Source organism: Pterocles gutturalis, unplaced genomic scaffold (assembly GCF_000699245.1).
Source record: "Pterocles gutturalis isolate BGI_N339 unplaced genomic scaffold, ASM69924v1 scaffold12465, whole genome shotgun sequence".
NCBI classification, from domain to species: domain Eukaryota; kingdom Metazoa; phylum Chordata; class Aves; order Pterocliformes; family Pteroclidae; genus Pterocles; species Pterocles gutturalis.
Genome location: NW_010143511.1, coordinates 1 through 22781, shown reverse-complemented (window position 1 = coordinate 22781; position 22781 = coordinate 1). Strand labels below are relative to the sequence as shown.

General features: G+C 40.3%; 1 protein-coding gene across 1 annotated transcript in view; it reads right to left on the bottom strand.

Annotated features, from left to right (window-relative positions):
- The window catches only part of LARS (leucyl-tRNA synthetase), a gene marked incomplete at its 5' end in the record, with an annotated part of 27635 nt that extends 5915 nt beyond the window's left edge, over positions 1 to 21720 (bottom strand). Inside the window, 27 exons of the mRNA XM_010084771.1 lie at positions 382 to 492; positions 1612 to 1722; positions 1822 to 1962; positions 2250 to 2390; positions 3222 to 3312; positions 3542 to 3725; positions 4336 to 4399; positions 5289 to 5346; positions 6738 to 6950; positions 8932 to 9070; positions 9725 to 9807; positions 9902 to 9967; positions 10060 to 10145; positions 11074 to 11151; positions 11816 to 11956; positions 12917 to 12970; positions 13603 to 13679; positions 13781 to 13868; positions 14983 to 15208; positions 15568 to 15635; positions 16150 to 16213; positions 16597 to 16709; positions 17404 to 17565; positions 18677 to 18817; positions 19237 to 19317; positions 19974 to 20079; positions 21602 to 21720. Coding sequence (XP_010083073.1) covers positions 382 to 492; positions 1612 to 1722; positions 1822 to 1962; positions 2250 to 2390; positions 3222 to 3312; positions 3542 to 3725; positions 4336 to 4399; positions 5289 to 5346; positions 6738 to 6950; positions 8932 to 9070; positions 9725 to 9807; positions 9902 to 9967; positions 10060 to 10145; positions 11074 to 11151; positions 11816 to 11956; positions 12917 to 12970; positions 13603 to 13679; positions 13781 to 13868; positions 14983 to 15208; positions 15568 to 15635; positions 16150 to 16213; positions 16597 to 16709; positions 17404 to 17565; positions 18677 to 18817; positions 19237 to 19317; positions 19974 to 20079; positions 21602 to 21720 — 3006 coding nt within the window. The remainder of the gene's footprint in view (positions 1 to 381; positions 493 to 1611; positions 1723 to 1821; positions 1963 to 2249; positions 2391 to 3221; positions 3313 to 3541; positions 3726 to 4335; positions 4400 to 5288; positions 5347 to 6737; positions 6951 to 8931; positions 9071 to 9724; positions 9808 to 9901; positions 9968 to 10059; positions 10146 to 11073; positions 11152 to 11815; positions 11957 to 12916; positions 12971 to 13602; positions 13680 to 13780; positions 13869 to 14982; positions 15209 to 15567; positions 15636 to 16149; positions 16214 to 16596; positions 16710 to 17403; positions 17566 to 18676; positions 18818 to 19236; positions 19318 to 19973; positions 20080 to 21601) is intronic.
- Between the last annotated feature and the right edge of the window lie 1061 nt (positions 21721 to 22781).

The following is a 22781-nucleotide window of genomic DNA, read 5'->3' as shown; positions in this document are numbered from 1 at the left end:
AACCGGAAAAATCAAATATGATGCATTTCAAATGTAGAGGAATCTCCTTGTATTTGAAGCACAAATTGTATCAGTTGCGAAACACACAAACTACCAAGCCTCAACTAGACCATTAGCTCACCTGGGCCAATTCATGGCGAGATATTCTTGTTTTATCTCTCTTCCAGAGAAGTCAAATAGGTTTACAAACAAAAACACAAAGATGCCAAAGAAGCAAGGGGCAGGTCAGAGACTGAAGTCAGAAGTTAATACAAGATCCACGAATGAAATAAGGGAAACGACAATACCCGTGTGCGAAGTCACAGACTATCGCCACCCTTGTCCAACATGTTTCATTCACTAAAGCTTTTCCTAGACAAGAACTCTGCCCCCGACACTTACCTTAATCATGGCAACAAAAGGCATAACCTTCTTCATATACTTCTTCAGCTCTGGCAAGGCGTTAAGCTCACTGGCAATTACTTTATTATCCGGCAGTTGACCTCCACTGGCCTAAACATTGAGGAACATCCATTAAAAAGTATAGGTATCATCACAAAAACTCGCCCTTTAGTATCATACACCCTTCGTGCATTCCCATAAACACCAGCAAGGTTTGTCATCATCGCTGATTCCACATATAATAATTTTCTCATCCCTTTGAAACACTTTAAAAGTAAAATTTTAAAACTTTGACCAAAAAAACGCAAAAAACCCCCAGGTAACTACTGCCATTCAGGCAACTCAGTATTATTCTGCATTTTCTTCATTCTTCTAGGTAACTATACATTAATATACTTAAGTTTTCTACCAGAATGCATTTCAAATCCACATTTAACCCTTATCACAAGCACATTTTTAAGTGCTAGTTTCCTGAATTGTTTAGGTTTTACATCCAAAGTTTAGATATTTGCAACAACCCTACTTAGTGCATCAGACCAAACAGCAGATTTTAACACTGATGCAGAGAAGAGCCTATAGAATACCCAAAGTTTAATACCCCAAAGACAAATTTCACATGAGGAATATTGGTTCATCTCAATACTACAATTTGGAAGAGTCATGACTCTCTAATCTATCAGCTACAATAGCTGAGAAGGATGGTTCACCAAGCTCAGCAGTTTCCCCATGTCAGAAGCACAGAATCCTCTGCTTTCAGAAAACCTTCTTTCTTCTACTTATGATGGATGTATTCCATTTTAACGTATTTCTTGTAACACCAGTGAATAGTATACATCTATTCAAGGACCAAAATAATGCTTCTAAGGCCACTTGCATAGTAAGGCAGCATTAATCTGTCAGTCAACCATATTTCCTCAGAAGTAAACTTAGGAAGAATATTTCAAAAGCTATCCACTTACAAATTAAAAAAGTAACAGAACATGGGCTGCTTTTTACTCAGATTGTCAAAAATAATGAAACCATACTGTCAGATCCATGACATTCCTTGGGACATTTTCATTAAGCACCAAAATGTATTGGAAGTTGTAAAAGCATAAGGAAAATTAAAACTATATTGCTTTATATTTAAATAATTTGGTAACAAATTACAGCTTATCAGCTTTTTATAGATAGCCAAAAAAGCCCACAGAAAAGCAGGTAAGCAGCCCAAAGACACGAGAGGATGACCACCTGGTAGTGCTTGCGCAGAACTGACAAGGTGGTGTGCTGCCAAGATGGGTAGTTCTTTGCCACGTAGATGGTACAGTGAGAAGGCTTCTGGGAAGGTTCTTTAGTACTCTTCTAAAGGAAGAAAAGGAAAAAAAAATTAGGAAGGAGTCCGGAGGCAATGCAGAATTACCAAGTACCCACACTTAAAAAAGATGAGCTGGCACACTTCACCTTCCCTTTCACCGGTGCCATGTAGCTCTTGAGACGGAGGCGGAGGTCGTGAGCTGCTTCCATGAGGTACTGCGAGGAGCGAATCAACACCTCATCCACAGGACCTGCTGTCGGCCACGAGGCTCTCATGATGGAATCGGGCTTCGGAGAAAGGAAGGAGTGACATGCACCGAGATGAACACACATCAGTATCTGGTGGTTTTTCAACCACTATAGCTTGACTGGAAACTACAGTTCAGACAGCTTGAACCTCAACGAGCACCCACCTATAACAAGGTTGTAAAGGAACAAGCGTACAGCCAACAAGCGTTTGCTTGCAAGTGAACATGAACAAGCCTAATATAAGCCTTACTTAAAAAAAAAAAAAAAAAAAAAAAATCAGTAAAAGCTTAGACCCAAACCAAATGACAAAACTGAAGGGTTGGTACCTTTCCCAGCAGTGACCAGACGTGCTCACATAAGTGGGGACAGATGGGAGCCAACAGCAGAGTCTGCACTTCAATAAACTGGAACACCAACTCTCTGTGCATTCCTTCTATCGCCAGCTCACGATATTTATCTTTTGCTGCCTGAAACACAGACAATGCAACTACCATTAGCACACTCCAGCTGCCATGGAGAAACACGCAGAACAAAACACACAACTCTTTGCTCTAATATGCATTTAGAATGCAAGCAGCTTAGAACTCTGGAATGGATTATTACAAGAACCGTATTTTCCTGAAGCACCTGAGTGTGAATCTGTCGGTTGGCTGTTTGATTTTTGCATTAATATGGTACTTTTTTAAAAAAGTATTTATTGGCACAGACATGAAAGACAAAAACATCCACAACTGTGTATCAGGTACTATCATCCTGAATAACTTGCATAAAGATACTAATGAGTACTAAGAAAAAGGCAATGAATATGATCTATCATTATACATGTAATTCAGCCTAATTAATCATATTCCTGAACATCATAAAGGAGTCTCTGTAATTCACTAAGTGAAGTGCCATAATTCAGCAGACACTCTGGAGACATGGTTTATAGAATATATCAAAAGCACTCTGCTTCCAAACAATTTTGTTGATGTATTATCTCGATTTCTTACAAAGAGGTCCTTATTAAAAAGGAGCTAAATAAAGGAAGCACTCTTTTTAACAGTGCCTTTTTTAAAGCAGCTTTTTGCTCCTATTAGGTATCGGGACTATTTGCAGCACAGTTGTCTTCCTCTGGGCCTTTGTAAAAATGACACAAGTGAACCTTTATAATTTCAGATTTATTCCACTGAAGTACTCTTGTTTCTTGGCACAATCCTGATTCCAATTCAGCTGTGTAATTAGGGATCAGAGACACCATGATCAAAAGAAATCCACAACATAATAAATACCAAGCATTAGTGTCTTACACCTCCTACCTGAAATTCGAAGAAGCCAGTTTTCAGAGCTTCTTTAAACATCATCTTCTCATAATTTTGGTCTGTCTTCATTATGCCTGCACTCATTTCACTAGAGAGGAAGGGAAGTGAACCCATCAATACCGCAGTCTCCCCCACACAATGGCAACACTGTGTACACCACTACCAGTGTCACCCGTGCAGCACAATCACATAACCTACTTTGTAATGCGTTTTGTTTTATGGAATTTATTAATTTGTAGGAAAAAAAAACAACCTAGAGATGCTCCTTGCCAGAAAAAATAATGGACCAAACAGTATTATTAGTCTTGGTACAGCACCTGGCAAAGACTCTGTCATTGAAGGTGTCGGCGGGCCCACTCCTTAGACTGTCTCTGTTTGCAATCATCTCCTTTACCCACTCCACCCATGTGTAGAGGCGAAGAATACCAGCATCTGCCATGGTTTCCACAAAGTTGGCATCTTCAACAGTGTCTCCAGCATCAGCCAAGGCTAACCGCATGCCTGAAAGAAACTGGATCAGCTAACATGGCTGGCGTGCAATCAGCTGGGAGATAGAGATGCAGGAGGGATGGGACCCAAAATGAATTGAAACAACTTTTCATTATGAGTTAATAAAATGCAAAGTGAATTTACAACCTGCTTGCCCAACTAGAGAGGAGTCTCAAAGGATGACATTACCCAGGAGAGGTACACTGCCCTCCTTAGGAAGGAAACCAGACAGACACCGAGAACCAGGACACTAGCACAATCACCGTCCAAAAAACAAGAGCATGCAAGAAGGAACAAGGGCATGCACGTATACACATAGTGTGCATCAACACTATGTGTCTTATGTTTTGATCTCTTAAGGGATGTGGAAGAATGAAACAGGCACTCTCTAGGAGGAGGAGGTCTCAACACCAGGAGCAGTTCTTGGTTGAAACAGGTGTCGTGCTAACGTGCGTCCCGATTTTCTAAACAGAGTTCAGCTTTTCAAACAAGACCAGGTGGTAAGCAGTAGATTTACTGCAATTCATTACTCAAATAAACCCACTGCTCCTTTGAGAGCAAAACACTAATTTTAGTCTTTCCGGCATAACTGAAAACCAGATGCAGGTCAGAACATACTTACCATCTGCAGAAAACTTCTCAACAGCTTGAGTTAGGGTAAGAAAGTTTCCTGTAGACTTGGACATCTGAAAGCAACAGAAGAGCCTTTTTTCACATGTCCATTTTGTTGTTGGATAAGCAAGACCCATGCAGCAAGGGCTTGGGCAAAATACTGATAAAGTATTTTGTCATGAATTGTAGCAAGAGCAATTTGGTAAATCTGAACTAAGCCTCACAGCAAAAGCAGACTAAACTTTGCAAGCACTCATCTAACCCCTCAACGTCAAACTTGTCTTGACACTTGCACAAGTCGTTAGGAAGGTCCACACACACCACAGCTGCAGGGAAATGGGAGCTGCCTTCCACATCATTCGAGTTCCATACCCTTCAGGCTTTGAAAAACAGGACAACCGGTACCAAAATTTAATTCGAGAAATTTCCTAAATTAAACTTAAATACTACTTCAAAACTGTCATTTTCAGCTCACCCTGCATTGATTTTTCAAGGACTTTGGTGGAGGTTTTTCTTCGTATTGGACAGTCTCCAATGCCTAATTCCTAGGTGCGGGCACTTTTAATTCAATTGCATTCCATTTCAGAACTTGCGTACATTAGCAAGTCATTGGCACAAACTTTTTCCTCTCATTGCACCTGCTCCAATGCTTAACAAAGCTAAAATTTAGTCCAAAAAAGATTCCACATTTTATATTACCCTAAAACTTTACTAAAGATTTCAGCGCATTTCTGTTAACTGGTGCAACTACACAAGACCTAACTTAAGAAAACTGTTAGATAGAACTGAAGGAAAGGCAGGTCTTTACCTCTGATGAATGAAACACTGGTGGGCACCAATGAAGAAACTAGAATTTTCACTATTTCCTCCTCTTAAATTCCAAGCAGCATTTTTCCAGTCTGGCTGGCAAGCGCCTATTTTGACAACCACAACAGCCATCTCATACATGAGACCTCACTGTACCTTTTCAGAATTCAGGAGGAGATGTCCGTTTGCTCTCACAGCTACTGGCCACTTTTCTCTGTTTGAAGACAAGACACAGAGCATTTGGTAAAGTAAATACATTTTTGCTTTAAAAACAAACGAACCCCATTTAATATTCCAGTTTGGAATTAACACCTTAAGTGGCATCTTCAAGAAAATACCTAGGGTGTGTCTTAAAAAAAAAATCTAAGGAGTGTCTTTGAAGATGGGAAGAAGTACAATAGTAGGGATTATCATTGCTGAAATGCAAAGCAGGGAGCATTACACCTACAATTATATTTCACTGACACCACCTCCTGTTCAGCCACCTTCAAAGGCCAGTTGTCATTGCCCAACAGCACCCGATAGGGGTAAGTCCCACGTATCTCTACCACTGGAAGAACAGAGATCAAATTCCCCACAACCATCTCTACTATACATGAGAAAACAGCTTTGCCTGTATACAGTTTTAGACAACTCTTAAACAGAGGTTCAAGGAAACGCAAACATAGTCTCTTAAAGCCCAGAACTTTCTAAAAGCACCGTGTGATCAGCACAGATGCTCACCCTGCACTGCAGAGTCCGCAGGAACATGTAAACACTGTTTTAACAACCCTTGAGAAATAATTAGGAAAACTGAATGATAATAAAGTTACTTAAAATCCCAGTGCAGGAATACAATTCAATACTGGAAAATACATAGGAGGAGGTATTTACAGAAGACATTTTTAAAAGGCCAGTGAAAGCTAAGGTTAAAATTTGTTCTCCACTTTTACACATTTGCTTTTCCACGGGGCTACCTAACCAAACACTTCATGCCTCCACAGATAGCTAAAAAAAAAATAAAAAATAGCATCAAACACCACAATTCCAACATCAGCTACATTTGGATTTAGCTCTAGGTCCTGCTACTGAGTATCTTCCCCACTCCCAAAGGAGGAAAAAATCCTCAAGACACACCAATGCTGTTTCAATATGTTCTATATATATATATATATCCTCTAAAGCAGCACCAAGCCAAGATACTGTTTAGTTAGGATAGATAAATCCATCAGTTTGCGCTAGAGCTGATTGAAACTGACAAGTCAATTATGCTACGTGCTAGAATTCCCCTGTTAGAACAAACAGGATTTCAGCAAGTCAACTAGAAGTCATATTATGCAGTTACATTTCAGTTTTGCTTTAAACAATGTTTTAGAATTTGTATGTAAGAATCTTGCATCTTAAAATCTTCAAAGGATTCCAGAAAAAAGGGAAATAACAGTAAAGAGCCGTCAATTTCAATAACTTTGTAGACAACTGTAAGAAAGACGCAATATGAAAAAATACATTTTCAACCTGATTGTGAATATTGTACGGTTCCAAAGAGCCATTACCAAATGTACCAGAATCACACACTCTCCACCCCTCTCTCCTGCACACCTGTTTTTGCATTCACTCCAAGCTTACCTTTGATCTGACCACATAGCCACATGATTATAGAGGTAGTACGACAAATGATTTGGAACCAGATCTTTGCCAGAAACTCTGAGATCCACGGGATACCAAAATTCAAACTCCTCCTTGAGCTTGTCCAACTTTTCTTTTGGAATCGCTGTTTTGGGAAATGGAGCTGCCTTGAAGAAGATGTAATCCCAAACTTCTTTGCTCATCTGATGTGCCCTGCACAGAATCAGTCCCATATTAAGATGGCAGTACAAGTTCTTACACTCCACAGCATTTTGCGTAAGACAGCTTAGAACTGTTGATTCATTCTCGCAACATACTCCATTTGATAAGCAGGGCAAACACGGACAAAGAGCATACAGGTACTTTGTCCAAGATCAAAGGAATGAGTCCAACATCAGAAATTAAATCAGAACTCAGAACCACTCAAGTCATGCTCTGCTTAAAATGCCCTTTGATACTTCCCAATAAAGCATTAACACTCCCAGAAAGAAAAGGTAATTAATAATCAAAGCACAATCCTGAATGTCCTGGAAACCTGATCACTTCAAATGCCGCTGCCCCCACCACCAGCACTTGTGACCTTAGCTGAATACTGAAAACCTATTACTAGAACCTAAATTTCTCTGCCCTCCCTTGCACTGGGTCATACAGCCACTCTTTCTGGCTTCCAGGAAAGCCAAAGAGCAGGAGTCCAAGCGAATCGCTGCACAATTCAAGATTGCCTCCTACACAGAAAAAATAGTGGTCTTTTCCCACTTTGAATAGGGTTAATCCGTTCAAATTTAACATTTACTCTAAGACACATTTTACCAATCATTAGAGGTAGGATGCACAAATTTGAACGAAAACAGTGATGAGATGGAACTTAGACCCACAGCTCTGCAGCCACTGGCCTGCACTAAAAAAAAATATCTTTCTTGTTTCTGTAGAAAAAAAAAGCATTCTGAATCCAAAGTAACCCCAGCACCTATTAAACAACTAGTTCAAACGATGGTTGATACCACCAGTCTAGGATAAAGCCTTACATGCACTAGTTTGCTCATTTAGATGTCAGTTATTGTTCTGTGCTTTAAATTACTGCTGTGCGCTGTGACTTAGCTTCTCTGTTTGGTGTCAAAGATTGCTGTAACCTAATGGTGACTGACATGACACACCATAAACCCCCTTTTACTTTACCCCACAGAGTGAGTCTTAGTGAAAAGTGTTTGCTAACACTGTAAGACAGATGTTATCTACTCGCATAAGAGTACACTCTAATTGTATATGCTTAATTACCTCAAATCTGTAATTTAGTGCTCAGGATGCTCACTTCAAAGTTTGTTTCCAGACATGACTAGCATGTAGGCAGTCTATCTATAATTAGAGAGCTGTGAGCCAAAATTAAAGCCTTGCCAAGTCTTTCAGAGCTATTTCTGTTTTAAGACTCTTTGGAAATGGTTTTCAGATTAGTTATAGCATTGAACAAGCTCAGTTCCAGCTCCAATATGTAAACTACTCCATAAAATAGTTCCTGACAAATGCAGAATTAGAGCAGAGGATTCAAGGCAAGACTGGCAGCGTGGTTTTAAATTCCAGGAGAGGTGTGCTATCTGAACTCTCTGATCTTTATCACTGGAAGTTCACCACCACTCCAACCAGGAGGTCACAGAGCAGTCTTAGGAAGTACTTTGGAACAAATGCCTTCTCCCTCTTACTTTGAAGGTTTCCACATACAGGTTGTGGATAAAAGACAGTTCTAAGCTTCTAAGTTACCAACTTTTAATACAGTGACAAAAACTAAGGGCTAATCTTGCCCACCTTGTACACTGAAGCATACAACTTTTTATAATTGCAAACAGTCTCAATAAGCAAAGGCACTTGAGCAGCCGCTGAAACCAATTGCTCAAAAACACCTGGCAAGGACCATCGCAAGGCAAGACAAATAAGTACTAAAAAAGGTGATTTACTCTGCATACAGTTCTGCTTCCAGGGACATTCCTCCTCTCCCTCTGGGCACTATACTCCTTTCTCTTTCCTGATTTCCCTTCTGCAGATTTGCTGTAACTTAGGCAACAGCATGTTCAGTTTTAACAATGATGCTTTTTAAACACAAAAGCAAATAATCAGCCTGCTTGGCAAGTCTTTGTCAAGAACAATTCAGGAGATACACACACTGAACCAAACAAGAAAACTTAAAATGATCCACTCTCCTCACCTGATGCCTAGAGGAGATTCTCCTTGGCCCCTCAAGTTCCCTCCCTGTAGCAGATGAGCCACGGTGTAATAGGCCATGTAGATGGTGGAGTCGGAGAGAGACTCTATCAGCCACTGCTCGTCCCAAGGTAACCGGGTACCTGGAAGAGACCGAAGCCAGGTATCAGTCAGTATCATCCCTACTAACAAGCATGACACTGAAGCAGTTTATGACTTTCAGTGGAACATGTGTGTGTATATATATATATACACACACATATATATGCAAGTACTCATGTTTATGCTTTTAAAAAATCTTTTTTTAAAAATTCAACTTCTGCATTTGAAAGTTTTATCAAAGAGAAAGAACTTGCTATTTTTGTAGTCAGCTTCTTAACACAACTGTCAAACCAATTTCAGCTCACGATGGGTTGCTGTGTATTATACTGCCGTTGTAACAGTTGTCCCATGTCATAGGCTACACAAGATGAAGGCTGGTCAGAATTTAAGAACACCCAAGAAATGGTATTAGCTTCTTCTCCTGAGGTCCCTTCCAAACCAGTGGCCCAGGCAAAAAGCTACAGAGATGCTGCACAGAATCACTGTAGTAATGCAAAAAAAAGTTATCCCTGGCCACGTGCTTTTTCAAGAAAGCGTGCCTTCTCTGGGATGCTGGGTCAAGATGGAAGTTGGATAAATCTGTTCTCCACTTACCAATACCATTTTGGATTCTAGACAGCACTTAAGCCTTCCAAATGCAGTGATGAGTACCACCCTCACAAAGCACAGAGTGAGAAAGGGAGTGTTTTGCCTACCTAAGCCGTACGTCCTGGAGCACGCATGCTCTTGCAGCCAACCTAAAGTCGCTTCAAAATTTCTCCTAGTCTCTTCACAAAACCTGTAAGAAATAATCTGTTACTAATTACTCCTCTCAGCCCACCACCAGGAGCAGCAAACCATCACTCCCCTTTACACCCACTTTTATAACTTACGTCTCTAAATGTTTCAAGCACTCTGATGCCTGTTTCTTCCAGTTCACTTCACCGTAATCTAAATACCTACAGTCAGGAAAAGTTTATTACAATACAGCAATCCACAAACAGAATACAGTTTGGTAGTAACGTTATAACCACAGCTTTACTTCACTTACCACTGGTCACAGAGGGCCACGACACACTCATCAGCAGACCTCGATATAACTTGTTTCTCAGGTTCCATATAAATCATGGCTTCATCCTAAGAGCGGAAAGGGCAATAAAAGCTAAGATTTAAGTACTTAGAAAAGTCTTGAAAATCCTCACATCTTGCTAACAAGCATCCTCTCCGTTCTGATCTGTTTTATCGCATTTATTGCATGGCTTTCATCCCTGCACAGGCTGCCTCAGCGCTCCCTTTAGTAAAATAAGGGCAACACTTGACTGTGTGCTTCTCTGAGGGGTCAGTTCACATAATTTTATAACGAATGTCTCCATTCACAACAAAAAGGAGGACAGAAGCACAAAATATTACTCATTAATTATGCCCTTACCGATTAAAACAGCTACCAGAAAAACCTGGGGGGGAACAGGTAAAGAAAAATAGAACGGCGAGCTGCTATTCCGCTTTCACAAACCGTGCATCCTGACGGAGGATGAAACAGGATGAAGTGTTACAATATGAACATAACGGTGCTGCATCAAAGGAATATTGACTAAATAACTGAAGCCTCTCCCACTTCCAGTCCTCAACAGGAAAACCTTATTAGAGAGACTAGCTGATCATTGTTCATTTACTACTCTTCCTCCTCTTCCTGATGAACCCAGAAATGGGGTGTGTGCATGTCACAGACACCCTTTATTGCAGGCTTGAAAGAGACTGACAATTCGTATTTCACACTTTCAGTATCTTCCCAACTATACCAAAGATTAAATCAAGCCACTAAAATATTTCCTAGACAAGGTGATGGGATGAAGCAGGGAGTAAGAGGTCTCTGATTAGGCTATTCATCCCACTTAATCCAAGAACACAAGGTCCTTCTTTATCGGTATTTCATACTCTGTAGCTATCCAAAGCATCGCTAAAAGGACTGCCAAACCAAAACAGAGAGCTTTCTTCAGCAACTCAGCTACTGTGAAGAAGACAAAAGGGATAACTTTAAAGAAGCTGTCTGCATACTACCACATACATTATCCACCATCATCTTCTGAATAATTTTCTTGACATCTTGAACTTTTTGTCCTTTGAATCCATCCACCAACATTACCTGTAAAAGATGGGTCATAGGAGTTGGTTTGGTTTTTTTTCATTAAGAAGAAATAGGTGCAATAGCTCTTTAGATCGAAATAAAGAAGCAGTAGCTACTGCAATCTTTGACATGCAAAAAAGAAAACAGGAATAGAGGGTCTGGTTTTTTTTTTTCATTAAACAGATGGTCATCTTTACCCAAAATGCACTTGTATAGGTGTCAGCATGCACACAGGTAATCAAACACAGCTACTCGGAAATAAAAATTGTTGCCAGCTTAAAAGAAAACGGCTGAGGAATACATCATAGTAAGCCATTACACACGTAAAGACAGGAGATAAAAAAAAACCACAAAACACCAACACATTGCTCTCTTCATATCAGTTTCCAAATCAATACTTGTAACAAAATTGATCAACTCCCAGAATGTCATCATTCCCTAGGAACTCAGATTCTAAGTCTCAGTTTGCAGTCATACATTCCTCCGTTCTCTTTCAGTTCTACATAACTTCCCAACTGCAGAACCTGACTGCAGGAGGAGCCTAAACAAGAAGTGGGTTGGGGAAAAGAAAAAAAAAATCTCCTCCTTTCTTCTGGTCTTTTTTTCATTCTTTATTTTTACCCACTTTTTCCTCCTAATCAACTCAGCAAGACAACTCTTGCCAAAATCTTTTATTACTTACTCCCTCATAAAATCCTTTCAGGTATACTCTCTCCTTGGCCTCAGCAAGTTTCTCTCTGTCATTCTGGCTCTGGATTTTGAGCTCATCACAGACAGATGGAGCACAAAGGTTGCCATAACCTGGGATTTCAATGATGGGCACCTGAGAATTACAGAACAGTGTCAGATATTCAGTTCCAATTACCTCAGTGTCATAAAATCTATACAAAGATTTGTTTCCTGGATGTTATAAGCTTCACTAGAAGTGACACACTGAACAAAATGAAGACAAGTGTATTTTGCTTGGTTTGTAGTCCCGAGCCTGACATGGGAGCCTGAACCAGAGATTATGAAGGGGAAAAAAGTTATCTGTAGTTATGTGAAAGCATTAGTGCTGCATGATATCTTGGCCAAAAGCAAAATTAAACCATAATGGCAGCAGAAGCAGGTGCCAGGGCTAACGTCAAACTTCTACTGCATTGTGCTACTCTGTGTGTAAAGCTGCAGCATCTCTTACTAATCAAGTTACACAGGACTTACAAACTATTAGCGCAAATCCACTCATCAAATCAAAAATTCCTGGCAGCCCCCAGTGTGACTCCCGAACTGCCCTCCTACAAGCAATAACCCAGTTGTATCTCCTGGCATGGCACCAGTACCAAGCTGGACCAGCACTGGAGCTGGTGAGTGGAAGCAAGGTCAGTGCAGAGTACTGGGATGGCTTCACCTGTCACCTCTGCTCATGACAACGGATCCAGCCATGAGTCTGCACTAACAGCGTGGGACCTTAGCTCTTTGCACAGAACAGACACAATAATGACCTGGCCATTAAGGCTGGACGTTTTAACCAGAAGACGGGTTATCCGTATAACGATGCAATACATTCTCCAGAATAGTAATTCCCACAAAAACCAGTACTTTCCTTTATTGCTGAAGTACAGCATAGAATAACAAATCCTGGTTGCAGCCCCTAGCAGACCACATATTACAACGACAACAAAACGTGAAAACTTTAAACTTTTCAGTTCTTTCAGCTGAGGCTGACTTTAAACAGAATTTCTGGAAAAGGCGGGCAGTTCTCGTCACATTTCTCAACAGTGAATGCAAAGTTCTGCGTACTTACCGGTTCAAACGGCAGGACCATTTCATCTTTGATGCCATACTTCACCCTCAAAGCCTTGGAAAGTTTGAAGAAAAAAAATGCAATGCAGTTGGAAGAAAAATCTAGATTTATAGGTTTTTATCTATTCATAGGATCTTTCTTGTACATGATATTTTGTTATAAAGCATACAGAGCCACTTCCCTCCTGTCTCATTATTTCTCACACCTGAGTTTAATCTCCATCTCATTTCCACATGATTCTTTGTCATAATTGTCCACATTTTTAAAAGGGAAAAAAACCACTATCACTCTACCCTGAAATTGAGTGGGACAAAAACTGAACAGCCAGATGTACTCTTGAAGCTGTAACTGCAACCGTTACTTTAAGTTTCATTTGAAATTCATACGGAGGTCTTAATCTCTGGAAGTAATTTCCACAACAGGAATTGATTTTTATTTCACTGGTACTCTTCTACACCCTAACAGGCAGCAGAAGTTACACGAATCTTGTCCAAAACTCTTCTTGGAGTCAGAGAATATGTCACAGCCCAGGTGGTTTTAACATCATTTATTTTTAACTACTTTGATTGCTAGTTAGAGATGGCAAAACTCCAACTAAAGGGTGTTTTATTTTACCCACTGGACATTCACTTTTGACCCTCCACACTATGGAAAGGAAACAGAAGCAATTCAGCTAACAGACTGACCGGTTTTTTTTTCAAATCTCTCAGGGCTGCAATGTCATCTGGAGCATCAGAGGGAACACTTGTTACCACTCCAGTTCCTTGACAAAAGGAAATACAACAGATAAAAAGATCAGTCAGCACGTACTGAACGCACAGTGCACATCAAACAGGCTTTGGCAAGACAGCGCTGTCAAGTTACCTTTATCTTCCTTGATGGTGAGCATGGGAAGAGCATATATAACTTTGTAGACCGTGAGAGGTGCTGAAAGTGCAGCGCCAAGAATCTCCTGTGCAGGACAAAGGAATATCATTACAATAAATAGCCCCTTCTCAGCCTACATGAGCAAGGCTGGGTATACATTCTCCAAGTTAGCTGGCATTCCTTACATATTAGAAACAAATTTCATATACATACATATAGTTAGACAAGGAGGAAGTACATATGAAAAGCACGTGTACCATTTCAGACAGTATAGGGACTATTTACTGGTTGAAAAGTCCAATACTAGATAATACAGACAAAGTAATTCAGGGAAAGAAAAACTACTGAAGCATAGAGTTGGAAAAAGATAGTAAGCAGGAGAACAGTTTGCCTCCCAATATCTGAAGCACACCTGCATCAAGACAGGAATGTATTAGGAAGCCAGTGTCAAAAGCAGGATAAAGCAAAGGCAGGAAAAGCATGTTGTCAGGACCATTGATGCACTGACAGGAGGAAGCCTAGATGTTGCAGTTGTCTTCTACCTCTCTAACTTGCTTGAGTTCACATCTTTGTTAGTATGTTCACATACTAACAAAGAAACAAGAACTGTATTTTCTACTTCATCCCTCAAAGCAGTTTTAGTGAATGGAGATGAAGTGATGTAAACAGCATGAAGGTACTTTGTATTAGGATGAACAAATGCCACTAATTACACTTATTGAAAACACAGAAGTTAAGGATAGTAACTATCAAAACGACTCACATTCAACTACTCAGCTAAGAAAGTTTCATTCACAAAGATGTACTGGAAATTTCAGCATAAACAAAAAGCCTTTCTCACATAACCCTTTCTAGCTATTACTTTCTTCCATCCCTTTCCATTACACATAGAGAAGTACCTCCTCTTCCCAGCTTGCAAAAACATGTTCCCTAAAACCACTCATTCATCAAGCCCTGCTAAGGCAATAGCAACACATTTGTCCACAGGTAAGTGCAGGAGGTGAACCTCCCAGAAGCAGCTGTAGCTCAGCTGCCAAGAAAGCTTCCTGCCTTCTGCTTGCTTTTTTAGTCACTAAATACTCCGATGTTTTTGGTAATAGTGCCTCTATTTTCTTTACAAAGGTGATGGTAGAATTCTACTTATAAGCACAAGCTTCACAGAACAGAGAAGCCTGACCAGCAAGCTGCAAGATGCTTACTTCTCCCATCAGCTCCTTGACAACAGGTACGACTCCGTTATCTTTCGTAAAGCCCTGGTAGGACATGTTCCTGGCAGCTCTTTGGGTACAGATAAAAATATCCCCATTCGCGGTTTCAAAGCCGATGTACTTCATATCTGGGCGAACCCAGCAGTTAGTCTGTCCAAACATGGTCTCTGGCCTGAGCGTCGCAGCCACCAAGAAGATATTTTTCCCTCTCAGGCCACTGGGGGGTGGAAAAAGTATTCTATAAGTCACCAAAATAAAAACCTTCAGGGCAATACAGAACATGCTTTTAAGCTAATATGAACTTCTAAGTAACATTTCCTAAGGGATGAAAGGGGGTCATTAAGTTCTTTGTGGGCTTTTCATTTTCTTTCTTTTTTTTTTTCTTTTTTTGAACTCCAGTGGGAGCTCCACACAGACTAGTGAACACAGCAGCTCAAAACAGAGACCTGGTCTTTGAAGGGACACAAATAACAGGGCGAGATCAAATTCTGCATCAGGCTAAACAGACTGTCTAATTTACTGGTCACTTCTGGCCAAAAGATAGAACCTGTTTGCCATTACAAATTTGAGACCTACCTTAATTTTGTGGGATAAGGATCCAACACTTTCATTTTGATTAGCGTATATTCTTGAGGCCCAACACCCTACGATTCACATCAACAATGCAGCAATCAGTACATGGCATTGACTCAAGCAAAGAAAATAAATCCTATTCCACAGTAACCTAACTTACATGCTATTTAAGGTACCGATGCTTTCTGCAAAGTAAACCATCTCTCCGTTGATGCAAACAGCTGTTTACTGAAACGCGGTTATACCTTATTCCTGTGCCCAAAAACGTACACAGCCGCTATCTCAGCAACGTGTCAGTTAATACCAGCTTATTTGTTTTGTTTCAACAGATAGATAATGACATGATGTAGTGACCCTGCTGGCACAAATTGCCAAATAATCACAGGAAACAGCTACTATAGAAAATACTATCCAGAGTTCAAGACAAATACCCTCAGTAGAGGAGTTCATTCAATTTTCACATGTACTGACAATGGAGAACTGATAACTCTGATGTACAAAATGCATTTTGCTCCAAGATACATCCTTCCACTCTGGTATTTAAGATCATAAGCAATACATAAAAATGTCGACTAAGAATATTACCTCTCCTGTTTGCCTGTCATGATCCATGCAAGGCTGTCCATCTTTTGGAGAATAAATTGTATATCTATAAAAAGGCGTATTTTCATTTAGTAGCAAATAAAAGTGTGTAGACCAAGAGAAAAAAGTAATAAAGACCTTTATAAAAAAAGAGATCTCTTAATGGTATTTTTAAATTTTGTGTTAATCCATTTCCGCTCATGTTCTTCAGTTTTTACAAGTAAGTATTGACCCTATTTTGCTTTGAGCAAAACTAAAACTGAAACACAATCTCCCATACTTTGCTAGCATAATAAATACACTACAGCATCTAGCAGATAATTTGAAATGAAAGGATTTCAGTTTAGTGTGAGTTATAAGCACATTCGAGACACTAAAGACGGAACCCTATGATGTAAAGCTGAGCGTATCCATATTCACAACAAACTCAGAGCTGAGTGTCAGGCTTACCGTTTCCCAAACTTAATCTTATTTCTTTCCTTTAATGTAAGAAATTGCCATCGTACAAAGGAATCATAATAAGGATTAACATCCGTAGTAACAAAAGAACGCCTCCAATCCACCTGGAAATGCACAAGAGTCCCCAGTAAGTAAATACAAGAACAAAATTCAAGGGACATCGCAATAGCAAGACTATTATTTTAAAAATAAAAAGAAGTTTCTCTCCAAAAAGATAATGCAAGTACATTTCACACAAAGGGTGCATGCTTAAAAACACACCTACACAGTCTGTATGCGGGCGGTCTTTCAGACCATCTCAGAGATGAGGTGTCAAAGACTCAAGGCCCTGCCTGCTGACTGTGAATTTTAGATATTTGCCAGTTTTAACCAACCACTCCCGCTGAATGTCAGCACTACCTTGTCTCATAACCTCTACCTGTCTTTATTTTTAAGAATATGTCGTCAGCAGGGTAAATATCTTTGACATCATTACTCTTCCTAAAAGTACTGTCCATACTGACTACAGAACAGTTATCCAATATGGAAACAAGAAGTGAAAGTCACAATTCCTTTATTCAATTCTTGTTTCCAGTTGTGATCATTGCAGAGGGTACAAGCTCTGTATAAGAAAACACTTAATTATCACCCAAGAGTAATAAAAAGTTATATGAATAATTCCAAAAATACCAAAAACATTTCTGCATAATACCAGCATTATTCTAGAAAATCTTCTCACAGGAGAAGCAGGATGTTCATAAACATAAGGACAATACAAGTATATGCTGCATCATTGAACTTCAGACTCTACCCAGTTACCTTCAGTCCCATGCTTTTCAGATCCTGGACAGCAAGGGGAGGGAAATAATCCAGCCAATGCTCAGCTTCAGAAAAACTGACTACTTCTGCATCAGAAAGACCCAGAGACTTCATGATTCCCCACTGGTACTTGGAAGAGCCAGTCTTGGCAGCAGCCTTACTCTGAAAGCACAGTTGTGATCAGGAAGAAGTCTGCGTATCCACAACAGCTTTATACGCTCCAGAGCATTTTTTCTCTATGGTTCTATTTTCAGATATACAAGTCAATACACATATTCTAGCATCCTTTCTCTAGCAGTGAAGATTAATAATTAGAGTTTCTGATTTACACCATTTCCTAGCTTGTATTCAACCGCACACACATTAACCCCCTCTTTTCAACTGTTAATCTGTCCAACACATTTACAGAAAGGCTGTGCCATGGCCAAGGGACAAGAAAGCACCAGTTCCCTGGGCTCCTGGTCAAACGGATGTTCTTACCATGGAAAGGGGGAGCAGTCCTGCACTATATCCCTGCATCAAAAACGTCTTCTGCTGTTACTTTGCTCACATTACTTTCTCCAGGTATTGTCCTTTGAATATCTTACGTTTCTACCCAACAGCAACTTACTACCTGCAAGAGCAGGCAAGATCACATCTTCTGGTGATGTGGAGCAGACAGAATCCCAAATCTAATGCTTCCAGAGTGACAACCTCTTAAGCATACACAAACAACATACATACATCTCTAAATTTTTCATAGACTTGATTCTTTTCCTTGCTTTGTAATACTCCCAAAATCATAGATCTCAATTAAATACCTGAAAAGCCAAAATAGCCTGCATGATTTTACCCAGCACACCTAGCCAGAATGGGCTAGATACAAATTTATAAGAGAATAATCAGAATAATAGGTTTATATATATCCCCTACCACTGAGAAAGCAGGGTTATTTCCTACAACTTGTTTGTGAATGCTTTGTGCAGGAAAGAAAAAAAAAAAAGGAAGAAAAAAAACCAGAAAAAATGATCTAATTTTTCTCAGGAAACTATTAAAGAGTGCACCAGCTCACCACTGAGATCTCAGGCATTAAAATGCCATCTCTGGAACCATGCAGTTGATGCATTTTTTCATGTCTACTTTAGAAGTACCCACCTATCTTGGAAAAAAGTGATCTAAGTATTTGTCTCACAAGTTTCTCTGGGAAGTGCAAGGGAGGAAAACCCCACAACACATACTTTGAAGCTTGGAGAGTACAGCTACCAATCCAGAAAATCTTTGTTTAGAAGTTTACCTTTTTGCCTTTTGCTTTGTCTTTGATAACAATTTCTTCCTCTTTTTTAGCAGCATTTTCTTCCTCTTCTTCCTCCTCATCAGGAAATTCGGGTGGGCAGCCATACAATTCCATTTCTCTTTTCAGCTTATCTGCACAAGCCTAAACAGAGTTATTGGTAGTCTGTCAACGCTTTTCTACAGCATTTGCCACAGAGTGCTTTTTACTGACAACACTCTGCATTCCACAACCATGCTTTCAACTTTTTCTGGATACTGCATTAACTTCTAGGAGATCCTGCAACCTCAGGAGTGCCTGCCACAGCAGGAAGAAGTTTACAGTGAGGATTAAAAAATGCAATAGGCAAACTTGATTTTAAAGCATTTTACTTTCTAGAAAGTCATAATGTACAGTTCAAGCACTATACATCTTTACTACAAATGCAGGTTCCAAACCACACTATCTTGATGAGTTTTTTTTAAGAAATTAACATGATGTTCTGATGGACAGTAAGCAATGCTCAAAGTAGTCTGAAGTATAAAAACATCAGAAAAAGTCCTCAGTAACTCAAACCACCTTACCTTTATAGGCATCCCAGTGCAGTGCAGACCAAACGGAAACAAGCAGTTCTTTCCCTTTAGTCTCTGATACCCAACTGCAAACTACATAAAGGGGAAAAATGAAACAGATGAAACGAGAGTGGCAAAATGCTAAACTAGCACCCTCCTCAAAAAATAAGTGCAATTCCTTCTTTAACGTGAAACTACAGAAAGACAGACAAAGGCAGTCAACTGCATCTAGGAAGGTTAATCATAGTAGAAGAAGGTGAAACTAGATATTATTATCAGGTCTGCCACTGCCTGGCTGCATAAGTACAACCCTCCCTAATTGTGACTAGAGAAGAATGGGTGCAAAAAAGAGATCGATTTTGTGGAATCTTATCCACCAGCTAACACACAGGTAACAGAGCCCAGTATTCACAAACAAAAGACAAGACTTCTTGTGAAGTTTGTGCCATTTAGCACCTATACAAATGATAAGCAGCAGCATCTCCTAAAAATCTCAGCAAAACTGAAAAAATGAATAGAGGGAAACACCTGTAGTCTGGTCTCCTAGAATTAAAAAAAGCTATCAATGGCATTTCTCTTCAACCAGCAATATTTCCAGTGAAAATATGGGAAAAAAGAAAGTTTTTATTAAGTCATTATCGAATCTATAAAGTCATTTACAAGGCATTCTGTTAGCTCAAAATTCAACCACAAAAGTAGCATGTTTTCTAGAGTAGTATTTAAAGGTATGAGCAAAGGAAAATTTTTACCTCACATTTAGATAAAGAAAATGTGTGTCCCAGGTGAAGGCGGCCATTCATGTAGGGATAAGGGAAGGTAACAAAATACTTCCCTTTGCTGTGAAGAAATTCAAATAATTAAAACATGTAATTAGCTTTTAAAATGACCATCAACAGTTAACTGCTATGTTCAGCTAGCATCAGCCCCCGTGACACTAAAATAATATTTTCCCTGCCAGTAACGTGAGTCTTTGATTTTAAAGAACTGATATACCAACAGGTTTTATTATTTTTCAAAATAAATGCAGAAGAAAAAACCCCACAGGACCAACATCACAGAGAAACACTGAAACAGATATAACATCTCCCCAAAGGTAACAAGTTCTAACCCCGCTTCTGTAAACTGATCACTGAAAATGCCTGAAGCCATTTATAAAATCTCCCCCTGCTTGAGTCCAGGTCTGCTCGTGGCACACTGTAAATAACCCCCCATTTCCCCAAGATATCCTGTTGCACAGTGTTTTGAACGGATACTATATTGTTGCAACCCGACCTCTCAAAGCAACCAAGATAATTTCTAGATCTTTAGGATACCGCAAGTTTCTGCCTCCACCTTTGCACTCTACTTCACGCATCCTCTCCTCCCTTCAGACACTACCGCTGATGTATAAACATGCAAAAATAAAGGCCAAGTCATTTGCTTGCTTGCAAAACATTACAACTCCAGAAGCTGTGCCTGTTCCACCGCTTCCGTTATCATCATGGCTTGGTTTGACTTTCCCACATAACAGATAACTAACCTCGCTCTGCCGAGGTCACTGCTGCCTCTACCCAAGCGACTAATGCTGCAGAGCCTCGCTCATGCTGCGAGACAACACAGACAGTGAATGCTTAAAGTACAGACTGTATTTAAGTAAAAAAAAAAAATAACCTAGTTTTACAGTGTGAGCAACACATACCCCCACACAACAGTTTTTATTACACCTCCTAATTTAGCATTCAAATCTCCTGACCCATCTGGGTCCTTCACCATTTACTGGGACTAATCTTGCTGGAGCTGCAGATCGCAACAGAAGAAGTACAAGCTGAAGGCAGCGGGACAAAACGCTGCATACAGTTCATGTACTAAAAGAAGTCCCAAAGTACAGCACCTCATCCGAGGAACAGTCACGATCACACGCCTGGCCTTCATCCGCTTCTACGCATGGTAAAACAGGTTGGCCTACACCAGGACCCGAGATATTTGTTTAACAATTTTCTTTTCTCAGCAAAGCAGAGCAAGTACACATCTTCCTTCAGATAAGGGAGCAGCCCTTCTAACCGGGGGAGTAAAAGCCCTCCCGCTAATAAGGGCTCAGGCATCAGCCTGAGAAGCCTCCTCCATGTCAAAAAGTAGAAGTCACCAAAAGAATCCCTTTGTAAAATCTCAGAGGGTACTGATACTACCAAGGAATGAGAGGAAGGCTTTTTCCTTCCTACTGAAACTTGGCCAACACACGTATACCCCTGCTTCATGTTGTCAGCTACAGAAATGCCACCTTAATGCATAAGTACGTACCTCCAGACGATCCAAGAATACTATTCATTCAAAAGAGGCCACTTCCCCCCCCTCCCCGGTTTTGAAGGAAAACAAAATGTGTAAAAAAATGTAATGATACCTCTTTTGGTTCTGCCTGTCTGAAGCATTAATCTCAAAGACCCGCTCATCATCCCACTTTTGCTGGATTTCTTTTTCAATTCTCTTCAGGAAATCGACTTTTGCTGTCCCTTTACGTTCCTGCTAAACAGAAAGAGGAAGAGAAGCCCGGCTGAATGGGTTAACAAATACAGAACTGTAACACATTACGGACCACTCCTGAACTCCTTCTGTTACACACAAGCATTTCTCCGGACTCCATAACACTGCAGCATCATCTCACAACAGAGCACCGTTAACACGATCAATTCATGTAAATCTGTACCCTCAAGTTTCAGCCTCTTGAAACAAGACCAAAAATCTGTAAGGAAAGCGTTAACAACCTTTTCCCAAGGCAAAGGACCCTATAGTAGCCAATGTAACACACACAAACTGTTCATCTTACCAATAACTAACAGACTCACAGGCTTCTGAATCGAGGACATAGGAGCAGGTATAAATCTTGACTGAAAAAACCTGTGGAATTCTGCTTTTGTTCCAGATTCTTCATAAAACCCATGTAATGTTTCATCATCTGACTATACATTAAGTGGGAACAGTCCTTCCTACACCAGGAGAAGCGTCTGGCACACAAGTCTACTCTAATCATAGTTCATAAGGAGAGTTCTTTAGGTGAAGTATTTTAAATTATTTTAAATTCCACTGGTGTTTGAACATCACCCTTAAGTGTTAAATACCTCTTCTCCTTATTAACATACAACACATTGCGAGTGCTAAGGGACACACCCACGACACATACAGTGCTCATAAACCCTGACATACACAGAGTTCCAGGGTTTGGGGTTTCTTCCTCAAGATCAAGGCACTCTGGAGACACTTGGGGCAGCAGCTGTGCCTGCCTTGACTCACACCGGCAGAGAGCTGGTTAACAGCACCAGCACCACAGCAAACCCCAAAACACCTCCAGAAGAAAAGCAAAGATACTACGATAACTTAATGACAGGCCCTCCATCATGCCAAATGCTTGAATCACCAGTCCCTCAGCCTCCTGCACCGAGTCACTCACCTCACCTCACTCCACCACCTCACTCCCACACCACCTGCCAGAGATGGGAGCGGGCTGCAGAGAGGGGCTCGGCCTTCCCACGGCCCACGAGCGGGGGGAGTCTCCCAGAAACGCTGCCGACCGGCCCCCGAGGGCA